The sequence below is a fragment of the Aphelocoma coerulescens genome, chromosome 20 (assembly GCF_041296385.1).
Source record: "Aphelocoma coerulescens isolate FSJ_1873_10779 chromosome 20, UR_Acoe_1.0, whole genome shotgun sequence".
Taxonomy (NCBI): domain Eukaryota; kingdom Metazoa; phylum Chordata; class Aves; order Passeriformes; family Corvidae; genus Aphelocoma; species Aphelocoma coerulescens.
In genome coordinates, this window is record NC_091033.1 from 7,437,844 (window position 1) to 7,463,244 (window position 25,401).

Here is a 25,401-nt window from a genome sequence, read left to right on the forward strand (position 1 = left end):
GATGCAGCAAAGCTCCATGTCCTGCACAAAGTGACCCTGCAAAACCCCTCTGCCTTTCTAGACTTTTGCAAGAATTACCAATTTTAAAATAAGTTTTCTCCTTTTTTCACTTGCTGCTCTAAAACTTCAAATGAAGCAGCAAATTGTCTGGCCTTCATCAGATTGTGCACATTTGTCAGTCAGTAGCAGCTCTGGGCATCGGTGGTTTGGTTTCAGCTGGGGTTTTTCAATGAAAAATTGAGGGATGATGGAGAATTCAAGGAAAGTAAATGTGCCTTACAGAATTTTACTTTCCAAAAAAGCCATGTCAGTTTGGAAGAATTTGAAGCAGCAGAGGCATCCAGAGTTTCCCACCCTATTCCTTCATTTAGGATGGTAAATAAAAGTCACCTTTGTGTATTCACAGAGTGGGATTTAAGGATCATACATCACTGAGTATTCGGCTTAAAAAAATGCAGTGAATGACATCCTTAAAAATGGACAAAAGAATTTGTAAAACACAGCACAGAAACAGATTCAGTTGTAGGCCCACAAGCATTACCATATACATTAGCACCATCATGTGGTGCAACGCTGGCCTGTACAAGACAAAATGAGCTAAAACTGCACAGAGCAGAAACCATTTCTGACCATCTTTTGTGCTGGGGCAGAGTTCGAGAGGCTGTAGCAGAGACAGCAGTGGGAGAGTTGCCCATTTGAAACCAAAGCAAGAGTTCTCTTACCAGATGATGCTAAACACAGCAAAACATTTCTGAACTGGAATGCTCCTTTTTTTCTGTCCAAAAAAAAAAAGATTCTGAAACTCTGGTTAGCCAGGGCTTTATCTTTTCCTAGGATCTACCCAGAAGGGATTCAGGTAATTGTTTCCTGGATGCATTAGCTGAATGCATTTTGGCTGTGCTCGGGAGTGGAAATCATGGATGTGTGCAGAGGTGAACCAAAAGATCCATTCAGATGGATCTGTTCACATCCATCCTGCTTCAACCCATCCATCCTGCTTCAACCCATCCATCCTGCTTCAACCCATCCTCCCTTGGTGCTGCAGTCCAGTGGACAGGCCGGGTTCCAGCTGATTCACCCCAAACCTCAGGGTAGTTGTATGGAAGGAGGCTGATCACTGGTCCCCAGGGCCGGTGGGTGTCTGGAGAAGTCTTGGACTCCTAGTAAAAAACTGTAGTCTTCTTACAGAAAAGGATTCTCTGTCAGCAAGTTAAGTCTTACAGGTAGATGAAATCGCTGCAGTCCACAAGTGTGAGCCATGCAAGGTGTTGTGCACAGAGGCTCTGATCCTGCTGCAGAACATATCAGCAAATATTCACCTGACAGGAGGCATTCGTCCTCTCTGCTCCCTTTTTTAGGGAAATCAGGGAGAAAAGAACTTAGCCAAGGTTACAAATCACAGTGAAGTTAAAATACAAACTCTGGGCTTTCCAGGGTTGTGCTTTTTTTCCCAGATGCCTTTTGTTCACAGCACAATGCTGGCTAAAGAGTAGCACCTTCCACCCCCAGCCCCTCTGGAGATATTGTTGTCTGGCTCTCTGGAAAACAGTTATTAAGGACAGGAGGACTGACAAGGGGATGAGGAATTAACAAACAAGGGGATTAGTGTGTTTACAAGTTGCTGCCTTTCAGAGACATCCCTGGAGGAGCTGTTAACCCTCACCTAATGAGGGATGCAAGCTCCATTGATCAGTGAATCCATGAGATGTTTAAAACTCTCTAGCGCAGTCCTGATCCACAAATAGATTATGTGTGCATTTGTAAGTTGTTTTCATACCTGCTTGAGACATACTTTGAGAGTACTCAGAGGGAATGTGAGGGGTAACAGATGGAGCTCCTCAGGAGCCCTGTATTTCACAAGGAGGCAGCAGAGGCTTTCTCCAAGCCAGCAGTGCCGTTTAAAACAGCTCAGGCGCCTTTAAATGTGGCTGGTCCCACCTGGAGGCAGGTTGTGTAGCACCCAGAGATACCCAAGAGTAAAACCAGATCAGTGCCCAGAGCTGCAAGGGCTGGCTGAGGTCGTACACATTGGACTGAAGTATAGGCTGTGTGTGCCACACATCATCCACCCTGAGATCCCAGAGTAGCAGCTTAAACATCAGCAGATGTGAAACCTGGGCCGTGTCCCCATCACAGCCTTCCTGCCATTCGAACAGCCTCCTCCTTTTCAGCAGCCGAGATATCCTGCTTTGATTCCCCACTCACTGGGACTTCAAGGAAATTCTGCAAGAATGAAAAATGAGTCTTGTAACCGAGTGGTAAAACGTGGTGCACACTGTGGCTGCAGCCAGCTCCCCGAGTTCCCCCGTAACACGAGAGGCGCAGCCGGCGCTATGAGGTAGCGTCTCACCCAGTGTCAGGGTATTTTATTAAGTTAGAAATGTGATAGCTACTGTTGTCACACTTCAGGGTACAGAACAATCCATTCACAAATGAGAAAAACAGATCCCTCCACAAATGCCTTTCCCCTGACTTCATGCCCCGCATCATACAGCTGAAGTGGAGTGGGCTGTATCTGTATTACCCCAGCGTGGTTCACAACAGCTACTGGGAGGGGGGCTTACAAAATGCTGGGGTGGGAGAAGGGAGAGAGATGCCAACAGAGATCTGCTATTCTGCTGCTTGGCTCCAATTATATACAGCAGTCTACACTCCAGTGATGGGTTGATAAGAGGGCTGATGAGACGAGAACAAGATGCAATTGTGTGTCTTTTTGAGAATTACCTAAATGCTGCAGAAAATCTCATTAATATGGACAAGAGCTCTCTGTCGTGTTCTGCCATTGACAACAAGTTTGGTTACTTGTTTGGGGAATTTTTTCTAATTTTTTGAAAGGGGCTAGTTTAATTCATCAAACTCATAATTGTGAAAGGAAGGTAAAACAAATTCTGTGGTTTACAGAACACCGAAGTGGTGAAGAATTACTGCACCTTGGTTAGCTGCAGTTGTTCTGACTTCAGAGTCCTGTGGTACCAAGTGTCACAGCTTTTAAACTCTATTGCAAAATCAACCAAAACAAAAGATAGTGTTCATCAGCTTGCAGGCTTTCTATTCTGTTCTCACCTGTAAGCCTCATGGAGAAAGGAGAGTTAAGGTGGTGGGGGAAGCTTCCCGATTTTTCTCTTTCTAATCTTAATGCTGAGATTGGGAAAGAAACCAAAGGAATAACATTTCTCACATTTTTGAGGCAGGGCCTCCACCATTTGAACAATGAAGAATTTTGGAAGATAGGATCTGGAGCACATACTTCATGCAGGCTGAGCTCCAAGTATATATTCTGGTTAAATTTCCTGTGCACAGATTTCCTCATTACTGACACACATTATTCCTCAGCTCAGTCTGTGGCTGGGGCAGTGAAGGAGTGTTGCCTTCAGTGCTTCAGCCCAGCTTCCCTGCACATCAAAGGAAGCTCAGCCCTCTCAGAACAAACTGGGAAAACACCGGCAGGACAGGCGTCTCTGGAAATCTCTTTGGGATAGATCTTCTCCCCCTGTAATTATCTGGGCATATACCTCCTGTCCAAAGCAGTATTCTCACAGGGGGAAAGGCTGCCAAGTCTCTGCCTTATCATGCATACAGAGTAGAAAAAACACAGCTTTCCTGGCTAAAACACGAGCATCTCTCTCCCTCCTGTCTGCATAGGAAGGAGTTCCACTTAGTGTGTTATTCAAGAGCTGTTGTGCCCTTAGATCACAGTGGATCTCACACACACACTCTGTTCATATTTTGTGCAAGTGCTACGTGATACTTGTTGCTAACAATTAACTGGCTAGACTACAATACTAGCAATATGTAAGATTTTGTCTCCTTAATATTACACTTAAAATAATTGTGCATTATATGATTTCAATTTTTTTTTCCCACAACATCTACTCACCACTGTATTTTTTCTTGTCTGCCTCTCAGGACTGTGACCAGATCCACATAGATGATGTATCATCAGATGACAATGGCCAGGATCTAAGGTATGAGATCTCCCAAGCTGGAAGCTGCAGGACAGGCAGTCCCCAGCCATTTGGAAATAGCAGGAGGCTGGTCAATGCTTCTCAAACCTGCGCTCTCTCCCCTCCTGGCTCCATGCTGTCTGCATTTATCAAGTACACACAAGTACAGTTCACTATCTCACATTATTGTGCCTGTGCCTTCTGTCAGGCCCTGGCTATGCTGAGCTTTGAACCAGTCTGGGAAGTACATCTAAATTAGGTTGAACTCCAGTCAGACCATACCAGTTTCTGATATGATTTGACCAGACAGTTGTCACAGCTGTCACCAAAATGCTTCAAAACCAGACTGAAAGGTTTCCCCCTGTCCAATCTGTACTGAATGGGCTTAGTAGTGAGGAGTTGGACTTGGCCGTGCCAGATCCTTGTTGAAACTTGTACCCAAAATGCACCAAACATTACCATTACCTGTGTAAGTTGGGTCATCACGTTCATGAAACTACTTCTGTAAAATTCCATCTGCTTTTCCCAAAGTGTTGCCTGCAGAGCCATGGTAAAGGGACAAGAATGAAATGTGCAGAACTCACATAGAGCTTTGCAATTTGTGGTTTTATGGATGAATATTGTGAGAAATTGATGCAGGAACAGAACATTTTTTAGATCTGTGCTGGTAATGGTGCTAAAGATGAACTTCAGTTCCGTACAGCATGTCCTCTGTGTGTCTCTGCTGCCACTTGTCTCCACATTTCTTTTCAGTCGTTTCCCCTCCCTGCTGGCACTGTGCAGGCTGTAATTACACTGACCTCTCCCCTTCCCTCCTCCCTCTCCCAGCACGTATAACTTCTCTGCGGATGGCTTCCACAGTTCCACTGCCAGTGCAAACCTGTGTCTGGGCTCGGGGGTTCATGGGGGAGTTGACTGGATGAGGAAATTGGCGTTCCGCTACCGCCGGGTGAAAGAGATGTACAACACCTACAAAAACAATGTGGGGGGTAAGTGCCAGTGGCCAGGCAACCAGCAGGCCTTTCATCTTCCCGAAAACTGGAGACCCTCTAGGAACATCTCTGGAGGAGGTGTAGGGAGCCTCATGATACGGGTGCTTCACAATGAGCTGAGCAAGTGCCTCTGCAGTCACCCTGAAATGTGGTTCTGTACAGGATTTGCAGCAGTCACTGAAATACCTGGTTTAGTGGTTTGAAGAAGACTCAAGTCCAAGTGTGAGGCTTAATTTTGTGATTTATTTGGCAGGAAAGCAACCTTCTCCAATTTTCCAGAATGTTTAGCAGGCAAGGAAACAGTTCAAAACTGGATATGCTCCTTTTTTTCTACACAACATGTCTGATCTCTGAAGGCTTTCTTGTATTATAACTACTTGTTTTTAACTCCCCCAAAACAATACCTCCAGATATCAGGGTTCCCTGGGTTCCTTCGTCTCCCCTAGTTGCAGACAGTTCTTCCAAGAGACTCTCAGCTTCCTTTTCAGTACATGAGTGCAGGTTGCCCTCTGAATAGAAAAAGAAAGAAGCAAAACTCAAAAGTATCACCACAACTTATTTATTGGTTGGAGGACAAGTCTACCTGGCACGCACTGGAAATGGGGCACGGCTTTTCAGGGGAAACAAAACCATCCTGGCCTCAGGTGTCTCTCTGCCCAGGCCACTGCCCACTTTACACTGCTCTTCGATCCTCTTGCTCACTTCCCATGCCAGCTTTATGCTCACTCCAAGAAAGGTGTTCCAAGGAGGTCCCGCAGTGTGTGCTTGACTCTGAACCATTCCGCCAGAGGGGAAGGAAGCTGAGCTGCAGCAGCAGAGGATTGTGCTGCTGTTGGGCTTCACGGACCTCAGGGCAGAGCCTTGGAGTGACACTGACACTGACAAAGGGAGGCAGTGGCACCAGGGCCACCAAGAGAGGGGCAGTGTGAGAGTTCAGAATACAGGCAGGTGCCCTTTGGTATTGGGCCTACAAAAGCCACACAATTCCCTTTCTGTGCTTCTGCAAGGACACTTTCCCTGCTTGCAGGTTTAATAGGAGCTCCTAAGAGAGAAACCTGGCTGCAGTTGAGAGCAGAACTGGAAGCGCTGACTGATCTCTGGCTCACACATGCTCTGAAGGCGCTGAATTTGATACATTCCCGGTAAGAACAGCTCCAGGAATTGCCTGTGGGTTTGATCCCGGAGCTCCTTTGCTTCCCTTGTGTTCCCCCTCTAAACAAATCAAGACACATTTACAGGACTTTGCTGGCCAAGCCTGTGGGAGGCCAGTCTGCACACGTTTGCCAGGCTGAATTATCAAGGGTTGGGGTGAGCTTGGGATGATGAACTGAGCAAAAGCACAACAGTCCTTTCCTTGCCTTTCCTTGGCTCCCTCATCCATGGCACCATTTTCATGTGAGCAGGTTTACAAAAGAGGAGGGGGAGGAAAGAGCCCTTCTGTCCCTGAACACGTTCACTCACAGAACCCAGTATGGACATTAATCCATTGTGTTTAAATTCCCACCAAATAGATCCTGGCAAGCTTGCAGTAAGACTGCATCACTGCTGCTGGTTTGGTTTGGTTTTTTTTCATTGTACTGAGCTGATCAAAAGGCATCTCTGGTACTCACATTATCTTCCTCTGGCTGCAAAATCCCCCATTGGCTCGGGAACTTCCAGTGGCAGGAAAGGTTTGCTTCCTGCCATCTTTCAGTTCAGATTTCTAATAACTTCTGTTTTCTAGGCCCAACTGTGTGAATGTGTTGGTCACCACAACTCAGCTTATACCAGCTCTGGCTAAAGTGCTTCTCTATGGACTGGGCACTGTCTTCCCCATTGAAAACATTTACAGTGCAACAAAAACAGGTAAGAGCAAACTGACTGAAGTCTCACCTAAGACAGGCTGAAGTTTTGTCCCTAAGTCAGGCACAGCCATCCAACCTGATTGTAACAAGCAATGAGTGAGCTTTATTTTTAGCTCTGTCCTTAGAGATGTCTAATTCACATCCTGACTCCCACACTTAACCTAGTACAGACTGCAGGGAAAAAAATTTAAAAAACACTTCTCAAGTGTCTCCATGGGGGAGTGAGCCAGATATAGAGATCCCTATCCACCCTATGGTGCACTGACTGCACATGGGATGTCCAGCTGCACCCAGCTGGAAGGAAGGGCTGGTTGGACCTGTTACAGAAACACTGTTTGGATCCTACTCTTGCAGAGGGGTCAAGTGTGCTGAATGAGCTTTGTGAAGGTTTGTGAGTAATAAGGACTGATAGGGTTGGCTTGGGGCTTTTTTGTATTCTGTTCTTTCTGGTGTGTTTGAAACTCTGAGGATTTCATTTTCATGTTTTTACTGCAACCAGAATGAACAGAAGAGGGCTCTGGAAACTGAATGCCGTGAGTGTCACATCAGTCTGCCAGCTGGTGTCTTAGCAAGGCATCACAGTCACAAAGCTCACAGCAGCACTTGGAAGTCCTTGGCTGACAAAACAAGTGCTAGTAACTGTCATGAGATGGAGAGGATCCGCCTCAGAAGAAGATCCAGTTTGGTTCCAGTTTGAAAAGAAAGCAAAGAATGTTGCAGCCAATTCAATTAGGTTATAACTCCAGGTCCTGTACCTGAATATTAGCTCTGCCTGTGGTGTGTGTCCAGATAAAAAAATGTATCTTCTCTTGTGTTGCTTAGGGAAAGAGAGCTGTTTTGAAAGAATAATGCAGAGGTTTGGAAGGAAAGCCGTGTACATTGTAATAGGAGATGGTGTTGAAGAGGAACAGGGAGCAAAAAAGGTACAGTTTGTGGATGCCATGCTGGATTCTTCCAAGTTTTGATGAATGACCCTTTCATTATTTAAGCATTTAATGAAGCTCCCTCCACTTGAAGCAGTTTACAATTGGTCTCATTTCTTAATATGCAAAATATTCAACAATCACCTTGTCTGAAATGCTATGCTCTAAATCCCCCCCCACACACTTTGGCAGCTGCTACAATATTTCAGGTAGTTGCAGTGTCACATGTTCCAGGAATCATTCTTGCTTAATAAAGATGCTGTAAAGACACAAAAAGGGAAATTCCAGTGTGTGATCTCAGATGAGCAGGCAGAGTGAATTTCTGATCTACATGTGCTGCTTTTGTAAATTCTAAATTGTTGGAATTAATTTTGAATTACTTACTAGAATATGCCTATATCCATACATGTGTTTATATTTATGACTCGTTGAGATCATGGAGTGCAACTTCATTATAGCAAATACCAAAAGGGCTTGTACAGAGTTGCTGCCTTTATCAATGACTTACGGATCAATGTGATTAATTTCACAAGCAAAATGAAATTAGAAAGTTGTACTGAATACAAAGAACAGAAACTGCAAAAGCAGTGTGATCAGGAATAGTGAGAATTGGAACAGCCAGAGTTTTCATTTCCTAAACTTTTGAACAGAAAATTGCCTGGAGCTTCCATTTATTTGGCTTTACAGGGCCAGGGATACAATTTGTTAATGGCAAACATTATTTGCAAGATGTCTTTGTGCATCCTGGGTCTTGTGCTCCTGATGTGACTGGAGAAATGTGATAGAGCTGCGTTTGCTCCGGGAGCATTGCACATGAGTTGAGATGCAGGAACTGGCTGAATGAGCTCCATCTTCAGCAAACTTGTTAATTTTTAACAGATATACAAACAACTGGTGTAGCTCAGGTGATGTACGAAGTGTATATCACAGGAGCTCAGCTATACAGGTGAACCTTGTGCTGGAGGACCTGGTTATCTTATTCTGGCTGAAGATCCTGCAAAGACTTTCCAAGCAAATTTGAGCTCTTCGGTTCCACAAGCCCAGCAACAAAGGGATCCCAGCAAATAAGTGGGGGGCATGTACTTTATCCCCAGAATTTGTATCTCAGGTTATCTTCAAAGCAACAGAAACCCTATTTTTTTTTATAGTGTAATTTTCCTGGCCAGTGGAAGCAAACAATATCTGCACCCACCTTGGAAAACTACCTAAAACTGCAGACGGTTTTGTAGCTCATGAAGGGTTAAGGAGCTGTCAGGAAGAGTCCAAAATGCATGACTGGGGCTGAAGTGACAATAGCTGGCTGTTTGTGGCAGCTCAGTGCCACACTTCAAAGGCAGTGGGTCAGTGAACAGGACTGCATCAAAGGCTTCAGGGGCTCTCAGCCTGCATGGTGAGGTGGGGAGGTTCAGCAGTCTCCTCTGCTGGGATTTCAAGAGCCTCCTGCTCATGTCTCCTGGCCTAAGCAGCTCAGCCATTAGTAGAGCACATTCTTTGCTGGGCTGTCGCCTCTTTTGATTGATGACAATCATTAATCAAACCTTCTACACACCTGAGCTTTATACAGAGAAAACAAAAAAGGGAGGGGACAGGCAGAGAGCCTTTCGCTGTTTTGCTGACAGCACTGATAACATCTCCAGTTTTGTGGGTCATTTTTCTTCACCTGTCTGATGAGTGATAAATCTGTAACTGCTGAACAACAGGAGTGGCTGGGAGGCCAAGTTTTCTTCTGGTTTAAGAAAGAAAAACAGATAATTTAATGGAAGGGGTTTAATAGAAACTGGGGGAGGGAGAAGGAAATAACTTTTCCCCGTAAAGTGAAATTGCAGAACAGTGGATTTCAGTCACTTCAGCTGTCTGGGTTTGTTTGCTGTCTCTACACACACTGATAAACAGCTCGAAGGAAACATTTGTTTACTGGTAGGCAACAGGCAACATACCAGAGAGAAGCTTTAGTTGTATTTAAGGGTTAGAGGAGTGTAAATAGACACTCTGGAACCACTGGAATTTTTTGTACACAGGTAGGTACAACTGGAAAAGGAACACCTCCATCACAATCTGCCTAGGAAGGGTATGTTCTCTGAAGCTTTGTTGAAGCTGTTTATGCACAAGCAGCGTGGTTACAGGTGAATTCCTGCAGTGATAAAAGACTCTTAGATGTGTTATGCCCATGCTGGAAGGGACTAAGTGCTGTCAGTTTAGGCTTTCTGTACATTTATTAATACATATATACCGCTGACTGTGCAGAGACTGGCATTCTGGGAGAAGGCAAAGAAAATCACAGTCCCAAATGTTACAAAATCACAGTGCAGAAAGGAGCTGTGTCTTTGATTTAACTGCTTTAACAGTCTTGGAGAAGAAACAAATCCAGCACAAACCCCAGGCTCACCAGAACACACCAAGAAAAGTTGTATTTAACAGCTAAGAGCATGTTCTAATTATATTGAGGTTCTCTCTGTGCAAGTAACCATAGGGATCACAGCTATTGCTAAGGAACTGTGCTGTTCAGGGATGCTTTCAGGGCACCCTGATTACAGGTAACATTCCAGGTGCCTGATGAAATTGAACTGCACTTGTTTCACAGCAGTTAAAAAGTTGATGCTTTGTCCTCTTTCAGATGCAAGTCTTGTTTTTCTACAGTATATTCACAACTTCTAGGAGAATGATCAGGGTAGTATATAAAGAAGATAGAACAGGTCACAGGTAATTGACCTTCCATATTTTGTCCAGATGCTCAGATTTCAAGTGGAGCAGGCTGGTTAAAACTTGGGCATGTGTGTACATGGCTTCAGATTTATCACAGCAAATACAAATTCAAAAACAGGAAGGCAGTAGAATAATTTAAGATAATCTCCCATAAATGGGAATTAGAACAGTTTTTGGGGGACAGACTTTTATAACCCCATTGCACCTTCCTCTGAGGCAAGAGTGTTCTGTTAAACAAAAATTGATCTGAGCAATGATACCAGTTCCTACATTTGTAGAAAATGCAGTATGACCTACAGTCCCAGTTAATTGGGAAGGTGAATTGTTAGAAAGCATTTTGATTGTGTGGCATTTTATCCCTTTAATTATATTTTTATAAATTTCAATAACTTCCTTTTACAACAGATAGATTTAATTCACTTGTCTGTGAATCACTGATAACAGCTTTTACTACTGATGTTTGCCTAAAACTGTTTCTAGTAATACTGCAGTTCTAGAAACATTCCTATTCAATCCATGGGGGAAAAAAAATCAGGAACAAAGTTTAGTATCCAGCCCACATCCTCCATCACCTGTGAAGCAGGATACTCATAAATTGTGGAGGATGTGTCTTCCTGTCTGCATAGGAGAGACAGATCAACAAAGAGACACTTCCCACTTTGTCTCTTCCTCCCTAAGATGAGCCTCCTTGCCTCTGGCACTGTGACAGCCTGGTGGCCAAGTACAAAACTCAGTTCCTGAGGGTACAAATGAAGAAAGTTGTTTTGGTATCAGTATTCTACAAAAACAGAAAAAAAAATCCACTCTTTTGGTTTCACTCTAGCACAACATGCCCTTCTGGAGAATCTCTTGTCACGCTGACCTGGAAGCTCTTCGGCACGCCCTGGAACTTGAATATTTGTAGCAGACCCCAACATCTTAGCACTGGGAGGGCTTCACTCAGACTCTTACATCGGTTCCACCTACTCCTCAACATTTTCTTAGTAAAAAAAATCCCACAGCAACTGCAGTTTTTCTTTTTTTTGAAGGAGAACCCTTTCAGTGGAAGCCTTTAAGAACTTGCAGCCAAAGACTATTGTCTCAGATCCTCCTTCCTTTGGACAGAGGAAAGTCCTCCTGATAGTCACTGGGATGCTGCAGTTGCTGGCTAAGGTGGAGGCACGGAGCTCTAATGGCCTTTTTGCCATCAACAAGGCAAATGCTACAAATCTGGGTCTCCCTGTCAGCGTTCTTGGTTTTGAAAGGGGAAGAGGACACAGCAAGGAGTCTGCACAATCCATCATATCACATGGGACCTTCTGAAAATAGGAGTGAAACTGTTGATTCTTTGTTTTGTTCTGTTTTTTGATTTTTTTTTTATTTTTTTAATTTATGAACTAATCTCATTACTCTGGTATTAAGCTCTGTACCTGTGTTTTTCATCTGGCTTTTGGGGGGTGGGGAGGGTGGGGAAAGTCTTACTGTTCTAAATTAATAGTTCATTTCTCCAGAACAAACTCTGGGGAGAATCATATTGTGTACATGAGTAGTAAGGACACATGGTACTGCTGGTAAGAACTGTAGCTGTGTTTTTGAACCTTACCAAGATGGTACATGGACTGTGCATGTGTCTACACGGTGCCTTATGCTGCCATCTTGGGGCTGAGGATTGGGAAAAAGTACCTTGTGATGAGTGAAAGGCATTAAATAAAAACATGTTTACATTTTGGGGGAGTGGATTACCTGCCTTCTCTCCCACCACTCTTGAATCTAGAGGTAGGATGTGTAGTGTGTGCTCCCCATTTCAAGGCTGGCCTGGTAATCTTGCTCTCAGAATATTTAAATTCTCTGGGCCTGGAGGAATCTCTTAGTTTGAAAATGGTTGATTGTTCCTTGCTGTGGCACCAGGTAAGGTCAGAAGGATCAAAGCCCCTCTGGAAGGAGGTGTTAGAGATGCAGCAAGTGCTACAGCCCTCACCTCTCAAAGGGTTACACAAGTGCTCCACAAACCTGAGGGATACTCCTAACCTATAAAAACATTTACAGAAAACAGTGCTAGATCTGAGAGGGGATTTTCTGCCGAGCTAAAGCAGAAAATCTGATCCTAAATTAATCCAAGGCAGCAGCCCCACAGCAGCTGTGACACATCAGCATGACCAAACCCAGCCTCCCAGCAGATGCTATGGGGGCATTTGCAAAGAGCTGCTCTCTGTGCTTAGCACAACTCCATCCAAAATGTCACTTTTCTAGCAGAGGCAGTGCTGTTCTCAGGGCTTGCTGAGCAGAATTTTTTCCTCGAGGTTTCCCAGCTGTAAGAATGATTTCCTTCACTTGTGATACAATTTCCTATTTGTGACAAAGTCAGTGGAGAATTGATTAATGCTTGCAAGATAAGCTCTCTGGTAAATAAACTTTTGAAATAGGAATAAATGCCAGGGATTGTAGATTCCTAGAGAAGCACTACTTCAGCTTTTAATACCCCTTCAATCAGCTAATTGATCTGCCTTGAAATTCCAAATTTAATACCTGGCTTAATTGAGTCAATTGTCTGAGCACTGATTGGTTTTTTTTCCTTAAAGTCTTGGAAGATTTTGCTTTCTGAATATATTTAAAGGTTTGAAAGCTCTTGGTTTTGTTGCTGACATTCTGTTTTAGCAGAGCTTTGGGCAGGACACACCAGGGTCAGGAACACGTCTCTCACTCAGGTGTCAGCACTTCCTTCCAGGCACCACGTCTCTCAGTGCAGCAAGAGGATTCAGATTTTCTGTTTACTGTTCAAGATTTAGTGTTCCAGGGAATTTATCATGGATAGAAGAGGTGATCTACAGCAATTTTGTACCTAGGAACATACAAAAGGTCTGGGAACATGCACAGACACACGTACAGGTCTTGCCTCAGCTCCTTCACCTGTGGTTTTATGCATTTCTACATTTTCTACATACTTTTCTAGGATTTGGTCACTTGTTATTTTGGAGGAGGAAAGAAAACAACTCGTCTGTAGGAAAAAACCTCCACAGGCTGGAACAGGTGTTAGAAAGCAGTGTACATCTTGTACATCTCTTTCCTCTAATGCAAGGCCTCATTTCAGCATCCAGATTCCTTGGGGAAGGCCAAAACAACATGTCAAGCTTTCCAGTTTTGTGCTTTTCTGTAAACAGTAGCACTGGGAACATGAACTGTGGTTGCTTTACAAATGCACATAACAAGGTAAATGTGGGAGCAGGAACTTCAGACAATATTCACAGATTTTACTATTAGACGTTTCACCAGCTTCCTGTTTCTTCTAACTCATAATTAAGACACACACACGGAAGTCTTGCCCAGTTCATGCCCTCTTGAGGGGCTACAACTGCACTCACCATGAGAGGCCCCATTTCTAACCCACAAATACACCTAACAATGATGTGCATCAGTCCAACCCCAATCCAACCAATGAATAAATGTTACACGACATCAAACTGGACACACTTGGATCCAAAGGTCCTGCACTTTTGAGACAGAAGATGCCAACGTAAGTGAAATTACCTGTGATCTGGAGATTGTGCAGAAATGAACATTCCTCCAGATTGAACCAAAACTGGAAATCCAGGAACACAGAGCATTTTTCTAAAACAGTTTAATAAAAAAATGGTGACGTTTCTTGAAAACTTGGAGAAACCCAAAGCATACTGTGTGTGTCACCTGTCTTAGTCACAAAGAAACACAATTGTCAAAAAAGATATTTAAGTTTAATACAAATTTTATACAAAGAAAATGTGAAAAAATACTTCCATATGCTAAAAGCAATTATGCTTCACAAATAAGGCCAGCTAGGCTAGTTTTGACACAACTGCAATTAATGAATATTCTGTTCTCACTTTTTTTTCTTCTAATACTTTTTTCCCTCTAATCTGGGTACTAGCTGGAGACTGTACAAACCGCATTCTTATATAAACAATGAGAGAAATCAATAGGACTAAAATGTACAACAGAATGTACTGGAATGATATCATACAAATAATTTTCTCATATACATACATCACCTTTGCTTTGTTCAATGCTTTCGTTTTACACAACATACAAAATGGGACTACAGTCTCAGTGTAACAGACAGCATCTCCAGGGGGTACTTCCTCTCATACTGTACTGCTTCATGCTTACATAAAAACATAAATTCCATCATATAAATAATACATGCTCTGGCCCAGCATCAAGAGTCCTTTGCCCATGTTTCCCAATCCATGTTTTTTCTCCACACCTAGTTTTTTTTCAAAGTCCTCTGGGAGGATTTTTAAAAAATAAGAAAACTGTAAAGCATAGGAACAAACTTTACTGTCCTTAATCTTTGATACTAGTATCAGAAATCCTGCTACAACCAGCTGCTATTACACTTTCCAAATTCTCTGATCTTAGACTGAATGAAATTTTAAATTAATTTTAACCTGTAAGCAACATGAATATTGTTGTCAGCCTGGTCATTGTGAAAAACAGTGTAAATTTTTATGGATTTCAGGTCCACATCATTTGCCTGATAGAGTTAACTGAAAAAAGATATCCTTCATCACTTGGTTGTTCAGAGAAATTCCACAAGAGATTCAAAGTGCAGAAATTTTTTTCACTCTAAATGGAAAAAGTTGTTCAGATTCTCAGATTATTTGATGCAGTTTCCCAAGACCATTTTTCAGCATTAGGTTGTGATAAGGCTGTTTTAAACCTTCCTTTTCCAACTTCACTCTTTATAAGTTAAAGTCAATACAAATATAAAAAAGGAGATGGTACTCTAATGACATCCACAAATTGTACATTATTTACAAAAGAAGCATAGATTTAATATGGATCTTACCTGTCCTCAGCTTTTCTAAGCCAGCACTAATGCTTTACATTAATGTAGTGTAATTAATGCTTTGTACACATACACAAAGCTAAAGTCTGAACCTCTGAGGTTAATCCAAAGAACTGTGTTTATTTGTCACATTTCTATTAGATTTATTTATTCCAACAACTGTATGAACTTCTTGTTAGCAGTTAGACTCTTCGTACTTGGACTGGCATTGTGGTCTGAACATACTGAACTCCAGTTCTCATTGCCACTGTCCCAGCAGAAGGACTTACCACTACAGGAATGGTCTGTGGATTAAAACCAAGAGAAACAGATTGTTATGTTAAAGGTCACATAAACATGACCACAGAAACAGAGATTTATTTTCCAGGGGAAATCCAGAACAAGTTCCAATTTTGTGCAAGAACTAATACCTTTATTACCGCAGTATTACCTCATTCCAGGGGAGAGAGTAGTGCATTACTTCCCTATAGCCAAGAGTTTCTGTGTTCTCATCACTGCTATAGAATTACAGGGACAGGAGGTGCTATAGGGGTGCACACATTGCCTGTGCTTGGAGGGTGAGGGTTTCAGTTACATCCAGTTATGTATTTTCTGCAAACTAACACATGGGAAGAAGAAAAAGGGCTAAGAAAATCCTTTGTCATTTGAAAAAGTTCTCACAAATCAAACTGGAGTACAAAAATACCCTTGTTTATAAGTATATTCTTGTTACACATTACTTAAATCTTTTTCCCCAAAAGGAACTTTCCCCCATGCATTCAGTCTATACAGAAGAGAACAAAGAACATCCATTTGAACAAAAGAAAGTACTTAATTTAACTTCTGCACAAATTAATAGCAAAAACATCAGCATTACTGGGAATTGTCTTACACACCCTGTAAAAATATTAATATAGAATAAACTTTTCACTTCCATCATACAGATCATGATTTATACATCTCAACAAATGGAGTTTCAGGACATCTCTATAGGTGGTAATTGATTCTACAGATGCAGAGACAAAGGCACAAGAATGTTAAAAAATCTGGTCAAGGTCACATCACTCTGGAGATCTGTAAGAGGATTTATTGAACCTAAAGTCTGTATTTTAACCTTCCTCCAAAAATGTGAGAAAGTCTAGAAATGTCTCTACCATACAAACTGCAAAGTGTGTTCCAATACAATTCCAGTGATGCACAACTGGTGATCGAGCGCATCTATTTCAGTTCACAACATCTTGTGGAAGAAACAGGGAGTGAGATTTTGAGGAACCTGAAAGGGATGCACAGATCATCCCCCAATGGTAGTGTGACATTCCAGAGAGAACATGGAAGAACAAATACAAGTTCACTGAAGCCCAATGTTTTCCCACACTGATTCAAGAAACCACGAGTGTCTTAATGATATTCCAGAAAGACTGTGAGTATCCCTGCTGAGATGGATTACAGCTCCTTTGTGACTGAGTCTGTGCCTTCCCAGAAGCCTACTCATTCCATTCGCCGGAATGCAAAGATGATGGGTTCATATTTTTACATTATTTTAACTGCAGAAAGAATAAAAAACAAACATGGGACCAATTTGCTAAATAAATTCCAGATTACTGCCATTTTGTAATGATTTCAGATGTGTTTACAAGGTTCAATGGAAATGGTACCCAGAAAGTACAATGGAAGTTGTTCAGAGGAAGAAATTCCTAGTTGGACACAAAGTGCAAACTGAATTCTAAAGAAGCCATTATGTAAGTCACTGTCAGTACTAGAGATGGGGAGATTAAGGTTGCCACAGTTGCTTTTAAATATACGCACTTACACACATGGAAATAATTAAGTTTCAGTTCTTAGCGCGAACGGAATATGGAATGTGCGAGACTCCTTAAATGTGTTAAGATCATTCCCTGAGAGGTAAATTTTCCACCTCTGCCAGTTTTACACATATGTACATTTTGCATACATATTAAACATGCACTAAGGTTTAAAATTATTCAAATTGCACGTGCAGTCATTAGAATACAGAGGTGTCTGTAGCTGTGCAAGACTAATGCAAATGTGTACAAAGTTATAAACATGCACAAATAAAGTTGGAAACCTTTCACACCTTCCAATTCTGCTCTACATAACTCAATACACTTTGTGTTACAGAAAACTGATGAGGGTAACTGCCATTTTTCTGAATATTACACAAAACCACCGTAGGATCTTACAACCTCGTGGCTATTCACAAAAGAAGCCTGATGTCTTAGATGTCTGCTATTGGATTTTAAAACACATACAAAACCTTACTGTTAATGGTAGTTCAGTCCAAGCAACTCAGGGCCAATGCTGCAATGGTGCACAGTGGTCTCAGCTGAGACCAAGTGGAACTGAAATGCTGTGAGGAATGTGGGAAGTCTCAATCCCCAGTAAGAGCTGTGTTTGTGTGGAATCTGATGGCTGTGAAGCACTGTTTGTGCATGAGCACATATCCACCAACACACACAGATGTGTCCTGCAGCCGGGGGGTGTGCACAGGGAAAGAGAGACAGAGGAACTTATACAGCACATCAGGCCTCACAGTCACAGGGTGGGTAAGGTACACTGTTAAGTCAGGTGAAATACTACACACTGTTATAAATTAAGTCAGAAATGAAGTCACCCACACATGGGTTTGCCTGCTGAACCCACCACAGAGGCAGAGCATGTGCCATGACCAGGGCAGCATCAGCTCAGGAGCTGACTCTGACATGAGCACTGCAGAGCACAACCAGCTGAAATAACGGGCTAATATGGTGTATAAAATACAAAAATCCAACTCACTTTTGTCCCATCTACTGTGACTGACACTAGGGAATTCGGTTGTCCTCGGTCAAGCCTTTGATGGAAAAAACCCAGGTCTGATTCCAATGCGATTTCTTGTTTCATAATGCTAATGTGCAAGACTGCATGGGAGAGACACTGCTGACAAATGCATATCCTTTTTTACAGGTACTGAGATGTCACAGGAATATCAAGCATAGCTCAGAAATAATTAAATCTCTAAATCTCTTTAGGATACATAGACAAAACGATATTTAAAAGATATTTTAAATGAATTCTATATATTTACATTGATGTTGTGGTCAAGTATATACATGAAACGGACCAATAATGTGAAATGGCCTCTGCCTGTCCCCAGTGCCTTTGCACTTAAAGATTTCTGAATCCTTGCAATCATGAATGGAGTGAAAGGGTGGAATGTTGCACAGCAAAATAAAGCATTTTGCATTGGAAGTTGAGACTATACCAGTGAATTCATCTCTTGATACAACACCAGACGGAGACAACCCCCCAGAGATACTGAGCAATTTTAATGCCAGGAACAGCATTGCTGCAGACTTTAAATTATGATGTTGTACTTACAATTGTGGGTTGCGTAGTTGGAATATAGGTGGTGGTCTGCAGTACCTGGACCAGTTTTAAAGGCTGGTTGCTTGTCACACCTGTTGCTATCTGCAGAGACAGCACTGGCAACCTCTAAAAGCCTCAGCTTTTACATAAATTCCACCTAGTTGTTATATTATTATTATTACATGAAATTTATGTTGGATGTTTTCTTTGTGTTAAAAATTTGCATCTTAATGAATTCACAGGTTACTTCCTTGTTAATAAAACAAAATTCAGATTATGAAAATGATCAATGTACACAGCATGATGTTTCAGGTAGAACATCTATATAAAAGCAATTCCATATCTGTTTAACTGGAATATTCCCTGGCAGGTTTTAGGTCTCATATTCCCTACTTACCCAGAAATACAAAGCTTGTGCTGCCGTAACAGTGCGTAAAAACATTAACCGAATGAGCCAGAGTTTAACCAACTTCATCAAAACACTTAAGTGAAACAGCACATTCTTTTCCCCCTCTTCAAATCTGTTCCCCAAGTTACTCCCTTAGATGACATTTCAAGCCGAGAGATCTAACACCAGACAGTAGCAAAAGTGTCAAGAAATGAACACAGCTCTCTAGATTACTATGTTTCCCAATTCTACAGGACTATCTCAATGAGACATCATGCTGGAATCACAATACTACAAAATTAGTTTGCTTTTAATATTTTAAAATACAACAAGGCTCCTACTGATGTGGAGGATCATGTGTAAAGGTTTGAAGGATCAGCCCCACCCCCCTCCCCACTAAAATTTTTCTTTTAATAAATCTTGCAAGGGCAGAAAAAAAATGATGCCGAAATTGCTAATAGTCAAGCCCTACCTAGAAAGCAGAATCTTCTCTATAAACATTTTCTATATATGCAATGTTAAGTCCCTTTTTTTAGAGCATTTGCTCATCCTTGCCTACTGAAAACTATCAGAGTAGATGCTATGGAAGATTTCAAAACTGCTCCGTTAACCGTAGATCCAGGTGAAGTGTTGTATCAGTGTTATGGAACATTGTGGTACCCTAATGGCAGTCTGTGGTGAGAAAGTAAGTTGGTTTGGATGCAGGTCTTGAGCTTGGCCTCTGAACCCCCAGGCAAGAAGGGCTTGGAAGTGCTGCAGTCAGTATTGCTTATCAGAAGGCAACTTGTATCGAAAGATCCAGACCAGAAGCTACACTGATGGGTCCTGGAGAGAGAGAGAGAAAGAGGTCCAGTCCCCCTTGGCTGGAAGGATGAGTCAAGCCAACACAAGGTTTTATTGGGAATAAGCGAAGGGGAAAGGGTGTTCCCAGAGGACAGAGGAGGTTTTTTTTACAAGATGAAGAACAAAAACCACAAATCTCTATCACTCCCCAAAACACACTCTTTGAAATAATGCAAATGGTTACCAATTCCTGGCTTCTCCAGGGAAGCCTTTAGGGGAAGGTTTCAGAGAAATCTTACACGTTATTTTTGTTTGAAGTGATGATACTCACTGTAACACACTCTTTGCTTTTATCAGCTGAACCTTCCTTTTCCTTAGGGGTGCTGGCTGTTTCTGTGGGTGTAGACTGCACACTTGAACTGGGCTGGGATGATTTATTTAGTGTTTCTGTGCTAATTTCAGTATCTGTTTCTTGCTGTGTCGCAGTAGCTAAAATAAAGGAAAAAAGGATGAGGCTACTACTCATGGGAGCCAGTCCACAGTCCCTCCTCAGGGTCCCATCTGCACATGAAGAACTGAGACACTGTGGATCCATCCACCTACCCAAACCCCCTCAGCTGCGAAAGAGGCACCATTACCTGACTGTGTGCAAGATTTCATATGCTCAGGCCAGTGAGCTTGTTGGCAGGGGTAGTCACAGTAGCTGGTATTCCAACAGCAATAAAAGATGGCCTCTTTCTTGCAGTTGGCACACCATTGCTTCTTCTTGGTTTCATCCACTGCTTGTTGCTTTTCCAGTTCCAGCTGCTTCTTCACTTCGGCAATCAAACGATCTCGTTCCTGTTCCAGGCTCTGACGCATTTCAGCCATTGTCAGTTCTACTCAAAATCCAGAGAAAGATGGGTTTACCTTTCTACCCAACAGCAAGGAGCAAAACAGTAATATGAGTTTAAAGACAACATGACATTAGAACTAGCAGTCAAGGTATTTCCTGAGTTTGGGCATCTGTTTCATACCTACTCAACAAATGCAAGTCTTCCATCTTCTTTTCTTATTCTGGCACCATGATTTTTAACCATTACCTTCCATTTCTTTAGCACTGTAGTTCTAGATGTCCCACAAAGGACCAGGATACAGCATAAGCACAAAAAGGACATATGCAGCTGCTGCTAACGTGCTTTTTCTTTACAAGCCCAAACTTTTGTTCTTCTTCAATAATCAGAAAATACAGAGAATTCCGTTTCTTCTCTCATCTAATTTGTTCATCGTATCTTGGTGTCTTTACAAAGAAAAATGTGGAAGTTGCAAGGGAGACAATGTGCAGCATCATGTGATGAGGGTAACACATACTACAAGCATTTCCATTTTCCATGTAGGACAATACCTGACACACTGTTTGGGACTGTCATTTTCATACCTAGATTATGTTTCATTTCTGAAAGTTCCTGTTGATGTAACCACTGAAGTTTTTCTATCTCAATCCTCAAACGCCGAATCTAAATATTAAAAATGTAATAGTTAGTAATAATAAACAGGGTGTGGTGTATAATACATGATTATTATATAAAAAAAACACACCCAAAGCAATGAGCCATCATTTACATCAAGGCTCTTTCACATTAACATGAGGACAAGACAATAGTAAACCCCAAACCAAAGTGTGATGTATTCTAAATACTTATTTGCTAGATTTGCTCACCATAAAGAGCACAGAATTCTTTGAAGACAAAAAAATTTTATTAAACTTAACTCTTGATTCCTCTGAAACTGTCAAGTCTCAAATTTCTGACCGGAATCAAGAACCTATTCCTCAGTGCTGTTTGCATTTATTAGTATGACATTTCATTTATTTTACTGTATTTTTAGCTAGATGAGGCTTGGAAAAGCAAGGTTTTCTATTCACTGTGGATCACGAATACAAATATCTTTGCTCAAAACTCTGACTCCCTTATTTTGGTTAAAAGAGGTAAATAAATTATCACACTTTGAGCTTTATTTGTTCTCTTGCTTAATCTGCTTTCTCCAATGTTAAAAAAAACCCTTAGAAGATATTAAGTGCTACCCTTAAGGAAAATGAAAAGCAATGTATAACATTTCATTAAAAATGTTAAAAGTTCAAAGTATTTTAAAGAAGTATTAAAACTATGGTCATAATCATGTAACTGGAATAAGCTACTGCACTACACAGCTTACAAAAAATTTATTTTCAAAAAAACTGACTTAATTTCTAATTTTAAACAAGGTGACAAATGCTTGACAGAAGATTTAAGGACCTGGGTTTGATGGCTTAATCCTTATCTTACAGAGCCCACAGATATTAGTATCTCTTGACAATCTCCTTATATAATACTTTGTAGATATAGTTATGTGGCACATTTTTATACATAAAAATACTAATTTGCATTTTTCAAACTTAAAATACAAGTTGGTTTTATTTTTAATTTTGCACTAACCTCAGCTATTGTACTTCCAGTAGTATTTTTTGAAAGATCATTATATATTTCAGTCATTGTTCCTTTGATGGCATCCATCATCTGAAAGACAAAAAGAAAAAAAAATTCTTTTATATATATTTTTAGTAGATTCCCACTTTCATTTTCTTTCAAGCCCTCTACTGGGAACCTATATTGCTACCCTTCTTTCTCTCTCTAAATACAAATAATTTACCTGGTTCTACTTATTTAGAAGGAAGAGCATAACAGTTTTGATCAGGACTCTGATTTTTACGTGTCCTGAACTGGTGAACTGCTTGACCTTCTACTTTTCTAAGAAATTGCTACTGATATAATTTATCAACAAAAAATATATAACCACGAATCTGGGGAAGAAACTCAATACAAAAATACACAGTATTCATTGATTTTTTTAATCTAAAGATCTAAGGGAGTATGGAAGGCTCATGTCCCTTCCCTCACTGTCACTGTGATGAGACCAGTACCACACCCCTTCTCTTTAACAACTTAGCAACTGTTTTAATGCATGAACACACATTTATGACAAGTTACCACCTGATGAAACTATAGGGTGTTTTAAAAGAAAAGTACAACTTCATTAAAACCTTCCTCCAGAACTTACTTTGCTGGTGTATTTAGCAATATCTGCAGCCACATCAGCTGAAGCTGTTGCAATTGGCAAGTCTGTGTTAAGTGAGGAAGAAAGTGTGCTTGCAGAACCAGAGCTGGTAACCATAGAAATAGGCTGAGTACTTGTGACCAAGGTTATAGTGGATGTGGAAGTGCTCTGGGTGATCTCTTTTTGCTGCACAGCTAAGAAAAGAGAACATTGAGTGGATCAATCACACAAGGAATTATGAAAACAGTAGGCAAACTTCTACCTTCAATATCTAACTTAACTGTCTGCATATAACCATTTCAGACTTGCTTTACTTATACAATGGTGCCATCATATGATTAATTACACAGTGCCCAGCCACTGAACTTGTACATAACTGTAAGGCTTAAAGGTAAGGAAGCAAATACAACTTTGAACCTTATCATCTTAGACTGGCCAGTGCAGAAGTCTCCCTCAGTTCTAATGACTTATCTGCTGGAGTATTTTAAAAAATTTATGTTTTTAAGAACAAAACTTTTCAAGCTCTTTTTACTGATTCATATTATAAAAGATGTCTTCATTGCCAATATCCTCAGTAGTGGAATTACTACTTAGTAATTGGAATAGTGCTATATTTTTGTTTATGCCCATTCAGCATATGAGGAATCTACAGATTTTATAGTTTTCACTTGATAGATTTCTAGACTATAATATTTAAGATGGAACATTGCTATGATGTGCTCAATAGTAAACAGTATTGAAAAAACAAACTCATGGGCTGAACATGAAATTTAGCCCATACTATTAAGGTGTGTATTAAAAGTATGATTCTGTTAAAGGTTTCACATCTAACTTCTCCAATTTTCACATTTGTTTTTCCTCACTGAATATTACTGTATCAATTCGTGCAGTCTACAAGCAGAAAGACACCACTTCCTCCACAATCCTTAAATGACAGAAACAAAAGCAGTTTGGGACCAGAGAAATGAGCCTCTGTAAATGTCTGTATGTGAACCTAAAACCTCTCTCCTCTAAAATCACCTGCGTGCCAGTGGTGTCAGCAGAGTGGAGAATGTGTCCTCATTAGGCACAGCAGTAAACATTTCCATTTATTAAGCTGAAATTACAAATGAAGCTGATCTACATAAAGTTGCTGTTAAGTGAAGCAACAGCAGCACAGGCTTGTATTACCCTGTGCCTGCTATTGGTGAGAGCTGCAGCAAAGGGATGGTGAGAAAACAGTTGTGAAAACATTCTGAAATGCCAGAGGTGTTTGCTCAGTAAACTAGCATCAAAGTCTTGTTAAACAACAGGGATTTCAAAGACAAATCCTGGAGCCTGGGTAATTTCACTGTTGTCAAATTATACTCTGAAAAACCCTTCAGACCAATTGCCTGTCAGACAAAACTGGAAGCAATCTGTAGATGCTGAGGTGACACTGGTAAACATGCAAGTGGAATAGTTAATGGTTTTAGCATATAATCCAGAAAATGGTTCAGTTCACCCTTCCAAGTCTGTTTTGTCTAAGAAAAGCAACAATAGTTATACAGACACACCAAATTTTTTTGTTATTAAAATAAGGAGACATGACTCCTAAATACACACCAGAAAGAGCAGGTATGGTGAGTAACTTGTATTCTAAAGGCACTTATCAGAGTAGAACCACACTTAAGAGATTTTGTTTACGCACAAGAACTCTTGGCTGGGCACCCCTGGAGCACTGAGATCACTACTGGGGAGTTTGAGCACCACAGGCACATTGGGTTAGAAAAGTATGTACCTTTAACTGCTTGTCTTGTCTGGTATCTTGTCCCTTGGGAGGACTGAGGCTGCTGTGACTGAGACTGCTGGCTCTGCTGCTGCTGCTGTCTCTGTACCTTCTGCATGTGCCATTTCTGAGAAGATGTCTGGAATTTATTTGAAGAATTCCACACCACCCGCTGCACAGCAGGGGCGGTTTCCTTGGGCAGCAGAGGCCTCTGCTTTTTCACAGGGCTTCCTGTGGCAGCAGAGGGAGCACTGACAGTAGAAGCAGCACTGGTGGTTGCTGTCACACCAGCTGGTGGGGTCTGGGATGCAGAGCGGGTGAGTACTGGAGTTTCTGGTAGAGGCTGGGTGCTTGCACTGGAGGAAGGTGGAGTTTTACCTACAACTAAACAAACATAAAATGTTATGCCAGCTTTTCACCAACACATCTGATTCATTATTTTCCATCTAGTTTTTGGAACAGCCATATATACCTTCCAGTCTGCTTTGAATTATTTTCCTCAAAACTAATCAATATTCTACAAGTAAAGTCATTTCAGTCTAGTTGAAGCTAGTGGCAATTCAGATGCATCAGTAACTAAGCAAAACAAAAAGTACAAAACCAAGAAAAACCAGCTTGACCTCATGCAGAAGATACATGAGAGGTTCACACTTATTAAGATGTTGCTGCCTTACCACTTCCAGCCATCATCCCAATTGCTTTCAGGAGAAAAAAAAACATTCTAAAGGATTAATGTCTGAGCAGTAACTGAAGGAACAGCACACTAAAAACTTTCTAAACAACAGTGACCTAACATTGACAACCAAATGCAGATGACACCAAGTTGGGCAGGAGTGCTGATCTGCTAGAGGGCAGGAAGGCT

The 25,401-nt window shown here is 41.3% G+C and overlaps 2 protein-coding genes across 12 annotated transcripts in view; one reads left to right on the forward strand and one right to left on the reverse strand.

The window, feature by feature from the left end:
• Nucleotides 1–12,396, forward strand: part of EYA2 (EYA transcriptional coactivator and phosphatase 2) — an 88,025-nt gene extending 75,629 nt beyond the window's left edge. For 4 of the 6 annotated variants that reach the window (XM_069033929.1, XM_069033928.1, XM_069033926.1 and 1 more), the window contains exons 11-16: nt 3,907–3,965; nt 4,773–4,933; nt 5,964–6,078; nt 6,660–6,781; nt 7,603–7,703; nt 11,230–12,396. In XM_069033929.1, the coding sequence (XP_068890030.1) occupies nt 3,907–3,965; nt 4,773–4,933; nt 5,964–6,078; nt 6,660–6,781; nt 7,603–7,703; nt 11,230–11,310 (639 nt within the window). In that variant the 3' untranslated portion in view covers nt 11,311–12,396. The other 2 variants (XM_069033930.1, XM_069033931.1) reach the window with 2 other exon arrangements.
• A 1,695-nt stretch (nt 12,397–14,091) lies between these two features.
• The window catches only part of ZMYND8 (zinc finger MYND-type containing 8), a 49,791-nt gene continuing 38,481 nt past the window's right edge, over nt 14,092–25,401 (reverse strand). For 4 of the 6 annotated variants that reach the window (XM_069033805.1, XM_069033802.1, XM_069033803.1 and 1 more), the window contains 7 exons: nt 24,552–24,923; nt 22,796–22,986; nt 22,174–22,254; nt 21,138–21,216; nt 20,359–20,598; nt 20,052–20,209; nt 14,092–15,491 (listed from right to left, as the gene is read on the reverse strand). In XM_069033805.1, coding sequence (XP_068889906.1) covers nt 15,390–15,491; nt 20,052–20,209; nt 20,359–20,598; nt 21,138–21,216; nt 22,174–22,254; nt 22,796–22,986; nt 24,552–24,923 — 1,223 coding nt within the window. In that variant the 3' untranslated portion in view covers nt 14,092–15,389. Of the gene's footprint in view, nt 15,492–15,597; nt 19,763–20,051; nt 20,210–20,358; nt 20,599–21,137; nt 21,217–22,173; nt 22,255–22,795; nt 22,987–24,551; nt 24,924–25,401 lie in introns of those variants that run through there. The other 2 variants (XM_069033807.1, XM_069033806.1) reach the window with 2 other exon arrangements.